The sequence below is a fragment of the Erpetoichthys calabaricus genome, chromosome 2, assembly GCF_900747795.2.
Source record: "Erpetoichthys calabaricus chromosome 2, fErpCal1.3, whole genome shotgun sequence".
Lineage (NCBI taxonomy): Eukaryota > Metazoa > Chordata > Cladistia > Polypteriformes > Polypteridae > Erpetoichthys > Erpetoichthys calabaricus.
In genome coordinates, this window is record NC_041395.2 from 349,297,267 (window position 1) to 349,309,921 (window position 12,655).

Here is a 12,655-nt window from a genome sequence, read left to right on the forward strand (position 1 = left end):
TGTGTGCTTTTACTCTTCGTGCTTCTGGACTGAGCTGTGGCAAGCGATTCTGGGAAGAGTTTCCCACCTGTAAATAAAAGCCCGTGTGTGAGAAAGAACTTCAGGTGACAGGTGTGGTGAGCTGCTGCGCTCCCTGCAGGCCACACTCTACATCTAAAACGTTGAGGTCCGAGTGTCACACAGTCACTCATAAGCCACCGGGACTCGAGTCTCGATTGAAAGCTTAGGGCCGTTCTAGAAGTGACCGTCGATCGAGGGTTCATTACAGCAAATGAAGTGACATGGCAGGAAAAACAACATCTGCTGAGCGTCAGGCCCATCAGGGAGGCTGAGGATGTGACAGAGAAATCCGTAATCGGGGGAGGAGGAGGAAGAAGAAGAGCGGCGCCACCTGCTGAGTGTCAAGTGAGGGAATGACAAACGGTCGTGACAGTCACATGTTCAGGTGCCAGTAGCTGTGAGTGTGTAAACGACGGTTGTTTCTCGATTGTGTTCCAGTCACAGCACCCACTACATCACGGGACACGTTGCAGGTTGGTCACATGACCCCCCCCCCCCCCGGTCACGCTTCTAGTTTGCTTGTTCTTATTCTCACCCCCCCCCCCCCCATCACTTTATTAATTATGATGGTTTGGTTTTATTTATTTCAGTCTGGCACCCCTTGGCTTGGACCCGAGATGGCCACCCTCCTCAGGGACTGTGACAAGGGCCAGAGATACCCAGTGATGCCCCTGCAAGAGTGGAGGGCATGGCGCAGACTTGGCACTTAATTTGGAGAGGACTTCCTGTCCATGTGTACCCGCTGCTGAAGCCCACTGACCTGGGGGTGTGGCCACCGGAAAGATTTGGGATTTTGACCCTGACCTTGGGTCGCCTCAGAGCCGGGCAATAGGGTGGCGGATGAGCGACCTCTGACCCTGGGTGAGCGCAACTGAGCAGTGTGTGTGTGTGTGGGCAATGGGGACAAAGCAGCTGGAGCACATGGCACCACTGATATGGAGGAAGAGCGCGTGGTGCCAGGCTGGTGTGAAGTGGCCAATGGCATTCCTGCGCCTCTCACAGCCCAGTGTGACTTGTGCTATTAATAATTGTGTGACGGTCCCGTGTTCGCTGCCCTGCCTCCTGTATGTGGAGCCCCTGATGGTCCTGCTCCATAAACAGGGAGGCGATGGCCGCGCACTCGCTGTGGTTTTGACCCTCTGATTCTGGTTTGGGTTTTCTGCCTTTGACCTCCGCGTGGTCTTTCAGGCTCAGTTTCTGTGGCTTTGGGTCACTGGATTCAGGCTCAGGTTTGTTAAGAGTGGTGTTGCGGTTGTTGTTACTTCTTTGCCTCACCCTTTTTGTGCCCCTTTTCTTGAATTCCTTAAATATTAATCTTTTTTTTCTAAAAAGGACAAACCAAAGGTTCTCAGATCTTTGGAACTTTCAAAGCTTTGGCCCCCCCATTGTTGGGCCTGTGCGGGCCTGAAGCCTGCCTTTGGAGTTGGTGTCCGGCTGCCCGGGGTGAAGCGAGTCCGGGGGCTCGTTTCTGAGGCCTGCACCCCCTTTTTCAGCTTCAGGGTTTGTTTCTGTCACTTGTCACTGTGAGGCCCAGCGTGTGGGGACCTTCACCCACCCCATCGACACCGAGAAGGACGAGGACGTGTGGCACACAAGTGATAAAAGACATCAAACACACAAAATGGGCTTTATTAGAAAACTTGGGCAAGTTGGTAAGGCCTGCACAGAATTTACATTTTATTGGGGTCTCTCAAGATTAGAAAACTGACAAATTACCCACAATACACCTGAACAGATTTATGAACAAATTGTGGGGAATCACAGGCCTTGGACATTTGTAAAACAGAGGGGACTAAAATCCAGACCACCATAAATGGCCAGCGTCTCTACGACCCAAACTTGATCGTTTCTAATTAAATAAAAACGGAGTAAAGATACGCTCTTCTTTAAGAGAGAGCACGTGGAAAGTGCGCCTCTGCCACTACCGCCACCACACGTCACTGTCACCTCATGTGTCCTGCACTCGTACAGTGAGGTTTGGGGGGTCTCACTAAATAGTGTGCCAGTCTGCAAATCACTTGACCACCTCTGCCAAGAGCTGCCAGCCCTAGGGACTGTGGGCAGCGGTGAAAGTGGCAAAGGGCCCATCCATGGTGACTAGGAGTCCACTGGTCACAACAGGAGTTCATACCAAGATGGCAGGAAGCAGTAAGTAAAGAATTCACCCGTCTAGCAAGTAAGGAGAATCAGACGGCACTCCTGCCGACTACACCAATTCAGTGTCACCAATCTTGAAGACAATGGGAGCCCAGGCTGCAGGCCCCGATGGGCTCCATGGAACCCGTACGGCATGGAATGCCCATACACAAAGGTGCCAGAGCCAGCCAAAGTCATTATGGTGCCTGCTGTGCCACTGCACCAATGAAGTTTTAGGATTCCTTGTGTGTAAATTTGTGCTCAAGAAAGAAAAAAAGAAAAAGAAAAAGAACACCTTGGCAATCTGAGTGCCCCGAGTATCGACTGTGACCAATCACAGGTTCAAGTCCCACACCACGTGACCCCGAGTAAGCCTGCCTCCCCCAATGCCAAGTTATTACAAGTCCTTAACGATGGCGCAGTTGACAGTCAGTACGGGTTAGGAAGGCCGGCCAATTCGGTGACTGTCACCCTGTGCAGAGCGGCGGCCTCAGCTCACGTGTTACACCAAAGAGTTCAAGGAGGACCCCAAACTCAGGCTGGAGACGTTCACATCGCAGCCCTCCATTCACTCCCATGACAAACTGGCCGCACATACGGACATCAGAAAAAGGCTGAAAAGGGTTTGGGGGTCTCCGTCCTCCGAGGCAGTCACCCGCTAGACTGGAGCAGCAGGCCGTGACGTGAAGTGACGTGTGCACCTCTGACCAAATCCCAACATCCCGCTCGCCAGGTGCCACCTGCTCGGCCCCGTCAACGCTGCAGACCCGGAACACAATGGCTTGGATGTTACTAATGTTTCTTACTTGATAAACGACAAAAGAGAGCGACCCTCTCACAGAATTGAGAAGCTCAGTTCATGGTGGCGCCGCCGTCGTCGTCCGCGAGCACAGATCTTTAGGTCTGAGCCCTGGACACGATGAAGTAGAGCACAAAGAAAAGCAGGATGAGCCCAATGGAGACGTAGCACAGCAGCCTGCGATTGTCCCGGCCGGAGCGCACCATGTTGGAAAACCTTTTCACGCTGCCCGTCAGTAGCCCAGTGGTGCTCAGAAAGTTGGAGTCCTGAAAGGTAAGGAAGCAGAAAGACATTTGTGGGAATAAAAATCAAAAGTTCACTCAGCCACCCGGACTTGTGCTTCATGGCGCCTCCTCTGTCAAACCCCTTACAGGGGGTCCCATGTGGCCTTCTAGTTTACAGGCTCCCAGCGCCAGTGATGTCCGTACTGGCACATCACGGCTCTCCCTTACCCCTAGTGCCCCCTACTGTCTGATCTCTATTACTGATATGCAGGGTCCTTATGTCCCGAGTACAGAACCCTGTCAGACTCTAATTAACGTTTAGCCCGCCCAGGTGCCATCACCAGTGGTCCTCTTCACCAGTGCTGCTCCAATTGATCACCCACTGATCGAGATTAGAAAAAGGGTACGGCCGCCGGGTGCTGCAGTCATCGCCAGACCCCCGCAGCTCTTCAGCTGGACGGCGGTTATCACACAGAAGGTCGCACACCCAGCATTGGCCTCAAGTCATCGCATTTCAAAGACCTTCAGCTCGTTCAAATCAGATTGCAGCAGAGTCCACCAGAGAATCGTCGTGATCCGAGGACGGAATTCTTATGTCGACTTCTTCCAAATGCACCACTTGAGCGAGACGAAGGCCGCAGCCGCCACTCTAATCTGACTATGGACTTCGATCGGTGATGCCACCCTGCCGAGGTGATCAGACCTGGGAAACCAGGCAAGAAACCGCATGAATTCAAAATACAAGAAACACGAAAGGGCCACAGCCAGAGCCGAATGGGTCGTACGTGTAAAGCCATCAGGTGGTCATCAGAAAGCACGTCACTGGCCGTCAGGAACGGGACGAGCGTCACCCAGTCGTGTGATCTGACGTCCCCAGGCGACTGCACACGTCAAGCGTCATGTCCCCTCGGGTCACTCGCCATCAGCTCAAGATCTTTATTTCCAAATGGCAGCTAATTGTACCGTTTGCTACGCTGTGTTCAAGCGCAGGCCTGAACCTCACGGCAGCGCCCAGATCTGCACGGACAACACTGAAGACGTCGGCCTGCGCTGATCTCGTCTCCTCGCTGCTCAGACTCTCCTGGAGTTTCACTAAGAGCCCACCTGGAGGGCGAATCTGCCAGTGAATGGCCAGCGAGTAACAAGGAGCTCTTTACAAAGTCTCAGGTAGGCCTTCACGTTAAAAGTACTGTGGGCAGCACTCTGCCCGTCGCTCAGGTACTCACCATCCCATCTAGGTAGGCGTTGTGGTCTTCTGTCTCCTTGTCAATGTCCAGAGCCAGCTGAAGAATAAAGAGATAAAATACAAATGTTACACAACACGCCACGAAATGAACTGCCAAGCAGCAAAGCAACCTGCGCACACTTTGGGCACTTCACCACCACTACCATCATCATCAGTCTGGCACACAGGTGGCACAGTGGCGCTCCTCCATAACAAAGCTGGCCCAGCAAGTCAGGAGGGCTGATCTCCGAGTAGAAAAATACAAAAGCCTTCTGATGTGGACCCCCTGTGGCTCCCATCATGCATCTCATCTTCAGCTTCCCCTGATAGGCCAATGAGAGCCCAGCTCAGGGGGTCTCCCTTCATACTCAGAGACCCTAACTTTGCCCTCCAGCTTTTGCTCTTCCTTCAACATTACTGGGCAGTGCCCTCCATGACCTCTCCTTGACGGACCCCCCCTGCCCCACAGTTCAAGCGGTTCAGACCTGGCAATTAAAGGGCACTTTGCAGACTTGAACTTCAGGAGATTGACTGGCATTTCAATGCCATCACCTAGAAATGACAAGACGTGCAGCTCTGCTGCTGTGCCCCGCGGTCCTCCCTGGACTCCAACATGGCAACGGGTGAAAGATGAGGTGTCAGGATGGAGCCCCGCAGGCAGTGGCACTGGAGGTCCTGGGCATAGACCACTTGAGCCCCACATGATCTCCTCGGTTTTCTCAGACTCCTCCTCTTTGTATGTTTTTGACGGAATTTGGAGTTACAGATCATTCAGCTCACTGCCATGTTTGATTTGGAGGTTGCTTTGTGGAGGGACACCCTGCAGGTGGCACCGTGTGTCAAGTACACTGTAAACAACAGAGTGACTCACCGACTTCAGCCGAGAGACTTTGGTGGCCAGCTGATCGGCCAAAAGCTTGTTCTCTGCATCCAGCATCTCATCCACCGCCCCTGGGCCATGTCCTGCAAGAGGAAGAGCAGCATTAAAAATCAGACAGCGAGCGAGTGTTCGTGTGGGGTACAGGAAGAAGATAAACAGGGTCACGTTAAGAACGAATCCCACCGGACATGGGAAGGGCGCCGCTAAATCAATCACTTTGAAGACCAAAGCAACGCGCAGTCCTACCACCACCCAGCATGGAGGAGAATGGAACTGAGACAGCAGAAGATGACGGGCACAAGTCTGACCCCAAACTGTCAAAATCAGAAGCAAGGCCAAGGGCCTCACGCTGGAGATCAGGAGTTAAAAGTCAAGAAGATCCCAGATATGCCATCGGCTGTGACGTCAAGAAAACAAGCAGGAGACCACAAATCGGCGAGACCCCCCTCGAGAGTCGCAGTAAAGAGAGCGGAAATCTGCGACTCGTGGAACGCCGGACGCACCTACAGCCCGGTGGGCTCCACGTTTGTTACTGTCGACTTAGGGGCTTTCACGTCGCTTAATTTAAATATTCACCACTAAGGCGCTGCTGTCGGCCCCCCTGCCGGTGCTGCACTGAGCGTGGAATTTGATGGAAACACAGCATTTGCTCCTCAAACGTCACCGTTGGTCACCATAAAGGGATCAAGTCGATCCTGTGCCCTTCAGAAGGGTTTTGCTGTTTTGTCAATGACTCAGGAGTGATGGGCAACATGGGGGTACTGAAGGTGCCAAGTGTGAGGTGGGCATGGTAAATCACCAGCTGGCTTCATATCTCTTTATAGTAAGTAAGTGGTGGGCCTGGCACTATGTAAACATTACTGGTTAACATCAAGGGCATGCTGGTGGGCACTGACGGTAGAAGAAGGGGTCCATTTAAAGAGTCCCAAGTTAAACAAAGGAAGCAGTGAGGGGAGTCCTCTGGGCAAAAAGACGGGCATGAGGGAAAGTTGAGTGAGAAATCAAAAGACACTCAGCGGGCAACAGCATTTAGTAGGGAGGGAGGGCACCGGAAACAAAAACTCCAAGGGCTTAGAGGGGGCCGGGGGTGCTAAAGTGGTCCTGCAGCCCAGCCACCTTTAATCATGAGGCCAGCGCAATGCCACTCCTCTGTGGATGCTGGCTTTGGGACCCCGTGGGAGACGCCAGGTGACCCAAGGTGGCCGAACTCGAGAAGGAAGTGGCCAGCCTAAGGCAGGGCAGGCGAGAGATGGACGGACCAGAAGACTCGGGTCAAAAATAAATCAGGTTTACAAAAATGCGTCTCAAAGCCCACCCCGTAGTGCGAGACAGAAGTTCTCGTCTCTAAATATGCAAAGACCCTTCACTTGGTGGCCAAAGTGCAGGGGTCACCCACAAGCACAAATATGTGCAGTGGCAGCAGCTTAGTGCCACCGTAAATGCTGTGAGCTAAAAACAAAAGAGGTCCGAGCTCCGGTGACAAAGCGGACCACTGGCAGGGTTTAACTGGAGGGCGTAAATAAAGAACCACGACTCCGATCTGCAAATGGCATCGAGGTGCCCTTTTATGTGGAATTAGGCAGCTCTGACGATTGGCTGGCATATTAATGGAAGGTCACCGCTTACAGCAGCTTCACTCTCACTACTGCCATACGAGGGTACTGAGGAGCTCCGCACGGCCTCTTCATCCTGGTAACCACAAGTCACCTTACACGCACTGTAGGAACAGCCACACCACACGAGCGCCCACCCATCCAAAGGCAGGCATGGCAGAGTGACACTTGGCACGGATACTCCTGACCTGTCGGCCATTCAGTTCAAAGGAGGAAGTCGAAACGGACAATCAAAAATAAAAGAGGGTCTTTGGTGCAAACGGGCAGCCCTGGCCCTGTAAAAAGGGCGCTATCATCTTCATCACTTCACAGGTGTAATGTGTTTGTCGCGTCAATGCACTTTGTGACAACACCTCGGTGATACGACTTGTCATTTAGCCTGAGTCACAGTCGCCTGTCAAGTTCTCTTTTACAAATCCCCACGTTCGCTTCAGAAGGCGTGAAGGTGCATTTCGAGCCCCTCGATGTGCGTACAGCAGCCTTACAAATGAGGCCCCTGGGAGAAGGACGTGAAATCAAAACCAGGAGATCAAAGAAAACCGAGCGTCGACGCCAAAGAGCAAAAAACAAAGCTGAGGACGCAAGCAAACAAAGTGACGGATGGGCAGCTCTGACAGGTCAAGGTTACCCATTGAGTCGCAGTCATTGGCTCGTGACCACCGAGGAAGAGGCCACAACAAGCACCAAGGGCCCCCCCACCAGTGCGGAGAGACGACTAACTGTCACCATCAGAATCGCTCCGATCACATTTCACTAAAGAACTGGCAGACCTTACCCAGGGGTCCTTTAGGGACGTTGAGAGTCACAGAGGGGTCAAAGCAGGCGAGACGCAGTCCAACGCTGTCCAGGCCTGAGCTAGGGGCATTTACAGGGGTGATAGGTGGGGGGCCTCAGGGGAGAAGCAGCGAGTGTTGAGCTCCACGGGGTCCGAGACGCAGGTTGGCTCCACACACAGTGCGTTGGCTCCCTAGCAGGGTGGACTGGCTTTTGGCTGGAGTGGGGGGGCTCCAGAGGTCATCGTCCATGTTGGAACAAATGACCCACACAAGGACAGGCTGCTAGTTGTGCAGTTTCAATGTAAAGAGTCCAATCACAGCGCCGTGCTCACAGCGCAAGTCATGAATTATCGTTCCAAAAGCGATGCCGTGCTAGGACTCCAATCCCACTACTGACACCACGTCACCCCACCTGAAAGAAACTGAACAACTCAGAGGTTTAACCCTTAAACCGCCACAGCCAGCTACAGTGGGTGCCCAGTGCAATGTGCCAGCAGGCCAGAGCTGATCAGTGCGTGCCGTACATTCAGTGAGCAGCCCACTGGCGCCCCTGTGAGTGCCAGCCTGTTAAAGTGCGGTCGGTGAGTGACTGAACTTCATTGATGGCGTCACTTGCCCCTTGTAATATCACAGTAGATTCTTCCGGTAGTTTTTACAGCTCATTGATCAGCGTTGCAGTAATTAGGATGCTCATTGCGCTCTACGTGTTCCATTAAAATGTCACTTTTTCTTGGTGAATTGTGACGTTTCCTTAAAAAGTGCAGCAAAACGTATTTGGTGTCCAGGGGTCCATTAACCCCCCAAGTATGAGGCGGTTTAAGCTGCCAGGGCCAAGCTAATAAACAAATATTAAAATCTGTGAGCAAACGTCGTCGTCGGCGCCGCTCACTTCATCGCGACTCTACAGAGCCCTGCACTCCGGGCTGACTCTCCTGTACGAAGGCGGCCGTTTATCAACCGGGACCCCCGACACGCGTCTACACTCACCGAGCGGATATTCAAGAACGCTGTCAGAAATCAAACGACGAGGGTCAACACCAAGAGGACAGCCAGCTTTGTACAGCGGGGGGGTCCTCGTCGCCATTTCAGAAGTCTGGCAGCAAAGCCAACACGAGAGTTACAAAGAGTCGATAAAATGAAACAAACGAGCAGCAGCTAAATGAACAATCGTGGACCAATGAGGGCCAACCGTACACGGGGGTGGGCACCACTGGGCGTAGAGGTGGGAGTGCGTGAAACAGCGTGAGGTCACTTAGCGGAGTCTGCGCCACTGCGGCGTGTTAATAAAGTCGTTACAATAACCCCGACCTGCGCCGCTTTCTCCACACAAACCGTAAACCCACTTTAGCCCACCCTGTATATTCACGCCGATGACATCACCACCCAGGAGCTCTGTGACCACGCCCATAGCAACGCCTCGATAAAATGGTGTCACTAACAACAAAAATGAAATGTGCAAAAAAAACAACAAAAAACACGTCTGTCAAAATGAAAGTAAAAGTAAAAACCTTTGGAAGAAATGAATTCTCCGTAAAACCGAAACCCTGAAATGAAAGAATAAAACACGAAAAACACCAAAGAGTGGCGGAAATAAAAGCAGAGCGTGGTGATGGGGACTGGGCAAGAAGTAAGAATGTCACGGCACTGGTGACAATAAGGACATCCTGCTCTTTAAGGCTGGCACGCGGGGGTCAGACCAGTGGCCCCTCGTTTAACGTTTCGTCTCAAGTGGCACGTCCACACCTCCCTCCAGTGCCTAAGTGGTGACAGATGGCCTTCTGCACACGGTGACAAGGTGGCGTGACACTCATTCCACTTCCTGCTCCAGCAGTGCTTCCCGGGACAGCCAGCAACATTGAGATTTGGTGTCCCCTTCTGTCCCTTCCTTGTGTGGTCTTTGGTCACAGCCTGGCTATTAGCCCCACCCCCAACAGCATGTGACCTTTACTTAAAGTGCCCACTGGTTCAAACTGATCATTCAGTGGGGGGGCACTCTGAAGCAGAAAGGGCTTTTTTAATTTTAGTAATCATTTACTTTCATTTTCTCAAGAGGGTGGCAGTAAAACTCCCCACTGGACGTACTGCTGGAGATCCAGAGAATGGCGAGGACAGCCAGGAGGCCTCAACACGTCTGCAAGGCGAGTCTACACGAAAAAAAGTGCAATAACCTGAACGACTAACGGCAGGGGCCAGCCGGCCGGCCCACCGGGACCCTAAGCGACGTTTGTGCCTCTCACGCCACTGACCTGGCTATTCAACACAACTCGGGGGGCACCGCAACCTTACAGGTCTTGTCCTGGCAGGACACAAAACACAACAAAAGGCCACCACTGACCCCCACTGTCACCCTCATCGGTGTGGGCTTGTGTCTGTCACTGCCAGAGCGGACCACTGCCCTGTCAAAGAAAAGGCAAACACCAAAAATGGGCAGAAGAACGGCGATGTTCAGTGTACCTGGCACTGCCCAGGTTCAGTGGCATGTCACCAGTAAGGGCCAGATGGGTACAGACCCACTAGACGTGTGTGCAAAATAAGCAGCCCACTCCTCCGAGTCCTTTAACATCTTAGATAGATAGACAGATAGATAGAACCCTGATCCTCAGCTTCACGTCTCCGATTTGCCACCATGCCCTCAACTGGATGAATTCTACAGAAATGTCGTCCTTCACATAGTCCATGGAGTTATCTTTGTGCCAGGGGCTGCCAGCCTGTTTCCAGCTGAAGGCCTGGACCAGTTGGCCCTGCAGTCTTCTTGGGGGGGGGGTCTCTGTCTAGTGTGCCCACCAGTGTGCACTTTGAGCTCTGCCGTTTTGCATCCTCTGTTCCGTCCGTGTTTTTGTGGCTTTTCTGTGCCATCAGTTCTAAATTGAACGTGCGGCCGATTTAGTGAGGCAGTAAGACGGCCACAAAATGTCACCCTTGTGAGGCCCTCACTTTGCTCAGATGACCACAATGTCCGAGGGTATCAAAATGAGCTGATGCCACTCAGGACAAACCAGGCACCAATATCCCAATGGGTGATGGACACCTTTGTGATGTCACTGTCATGTCTCACTTGTCATTAGCAGCAGAGGGACAGTCAGGATTAGAGAGGTAAATTCATGGATTACCTTCAAGACGTCTGCGCACACACACACTTACAGTCTGTGAAGGCCACATGTCACCTCACTGCCCAGACTGATTCTGACACTCGGTCCATCACCTTGTCCTGAAGCACTCAATGAGACTGAAGCCCCCACATCACTGGGCACACCTGTGCCAGTCTTCTCCAAGTAAACTTACTTCTTTCATGACACCCACATTCACACTTAAAATGTCAACAGGAGTGGCAGGTGCCACCTCCCATACTGTGTATGGCACTGGTCACGCCACACTACGCCTAAAGGGCTTTTACATTTCAGTTTATTTGTGACACACAAAAGACGTCAGCATAACTGAATAAACATCAGTCTGGGGGCTGTTTGGGGACAAGGTGACAAAACTGATTACCACAAGTGAGTAGCCTGGACTGAGACTGGCACAATGCGGAGGTGGCACCATCAGACGCTGTGTGGTCAAGAAGGAGCCAAGGACCTCAAAGGTGTCTCCTTACTCATAGGTGACCATCAAGGATTTGAACTTCATATGTGCTGCTACATGTAGTGCTCTGAAGAGACGAGTGACGCAAGTCCTGGGCCATCACTACCATGGGTGAAGCTGGCGGTTGTGGGGGACAGTAAAGGGGTTGGTAGGTTTAGGCAATACAAACTGTGCTACACTGACACTCTTTGAAGGGGACGCCCTCAACATCATCCCTCACATGCCAGCTGCTCTTCGGTTCAATGCTCACAAAAGGGGACCCAAACTGTTTGATTTCATCCATGTCTACCACACTCTCTGTGGCCCACTGGTCAGCCAAACCGCCATGTGAAGAACAACGGCCTTCAAGACTACCTGCTCTGGGCATGACATTGTCACCTTTGCCTATGGCAGCCAAAATGCCAGAGCCCACCTTAGCTGGCGGAGCACCAGATGTGCAGCTGCATTTCGAATCATCTGTCACAGCCTGGTGACACATACAGTGGTCCAGACGTGACCAGAAGCTGTGCTCATCCTTAACAGGCCCCAGAGTCACAGCACCACGGCCAGTGAAGGCCAGCTGGTCACCGGTCACCACCCGTAGGCCGCGTCCTGCGCTAACAAGAAGCTCCATCTTTGACGGCTGAGCGGAGATGGCGCTCCATCATCCAGCTTATAATACGAGTGAGCCCTGCAGAGGTTTCAGCCGACACCGCGAGAGCCAGTGGACGGAGCGACATCGTCGGCGTTGCACCGAGAAGACAAACGCCACGCTGGCGGCGGTCACTTGCTTTCGTTTTGTGTTCTTTTGTTGTGTTCTCTGTAGGTCTGCACGTCCTAACGCCGTCCCTGACCGCTCACCGGCTCCACCCACCCTTATTTTGACGCTAACTCTGCTTCATTCGCTGGTAAGCAGACCCGGGAGTCGACGCCGTTCGAACTTACGGGAGCTCCGCAACTCCGTCAGCTGAACTTCTGCCGCTACCGGACAGTCAAAGCAAACTTCTCTGGTAGGACGGCGTTAGACCCGTAAAGATGCGGCTCAGGCGGCCAAAGTCACCAGAACGTCTCGCACTTTCACACCACACCTGACATACAACATTAGTTTTAAAAACTGCTGCTCCGTTCTTACGAGAAACATCACGCAAAGCGGTTACGTGTCAACTTCCTACCTCTACTCCAGTCCGCCATGTTTACTGGGGAACTTGGTGACGCGGCCGGAACGTCACTTCCGTTTAGCGGCAGAAGGGGCGGGGCTGCAGAGTGTGAGCTTCTAAGACTCGCGCGATTTAATTAGAACTTGAGGGGCTACGAAGCGACCTCGTCCCAATTTCACCTCGAGTCCCACCGCGGCGAAAGAGCTTGTGATGAAGACAGCAAGGGT

At 52.7% G+C, this 12,655-nt stretch overlaps 1 protein-coding gene across 1 annotated transcript; it reads right to left on the reverse strand.

Moving 5' to 3' along the window:
• Window positions 1–1,673: 1,673 nt before the first annotated feature.
• Window positions 1,674–12,544, reverse strand: bet1l (Bet1 golgi vesicular membrane trafficking protein-like). The gene is made up of 4 exons (XM_028796145.2): window positions 12,444–12,544; window positions 5,316–5,407; window positions 4,446–4,502; window positions 1,674–3,261 (listed from the first exon to the last, which is right to left on the reverse strand). The coding sequence occupies exons 1-4, from the start codon at window positions 12,460–12,462 to the stop codon at window positions 3,094–3,096; spliced, it is 336 nt and encodes a 111-aa protein (XP_028651978.1). The 5' UTR covers window positions 12,463–12,544; the 3' UTR covers window positions 1,674–3,093.
• Window positions 12,545–12,655: the final 111 nt, after the last annotated feature.

Coding starts and splice junctions, on each gene's coding strand:
- bet1l (XM_028796145.2), bottom strand. Junction 4,503..5,315: donor AAGTCTCTCGGCTGAAGTCG/GTGAGTCACTCT, acceptor TTTATTCTTCAG/CTGGCTCTGGACATTGACAA. Junction 3,262..4,445: donor ACGCCTACCTAGATGGGATG/GTGAGTACCTGA, acceptor CTTACCTTTCAG/GACTCCAACTTTCTGAGCAC.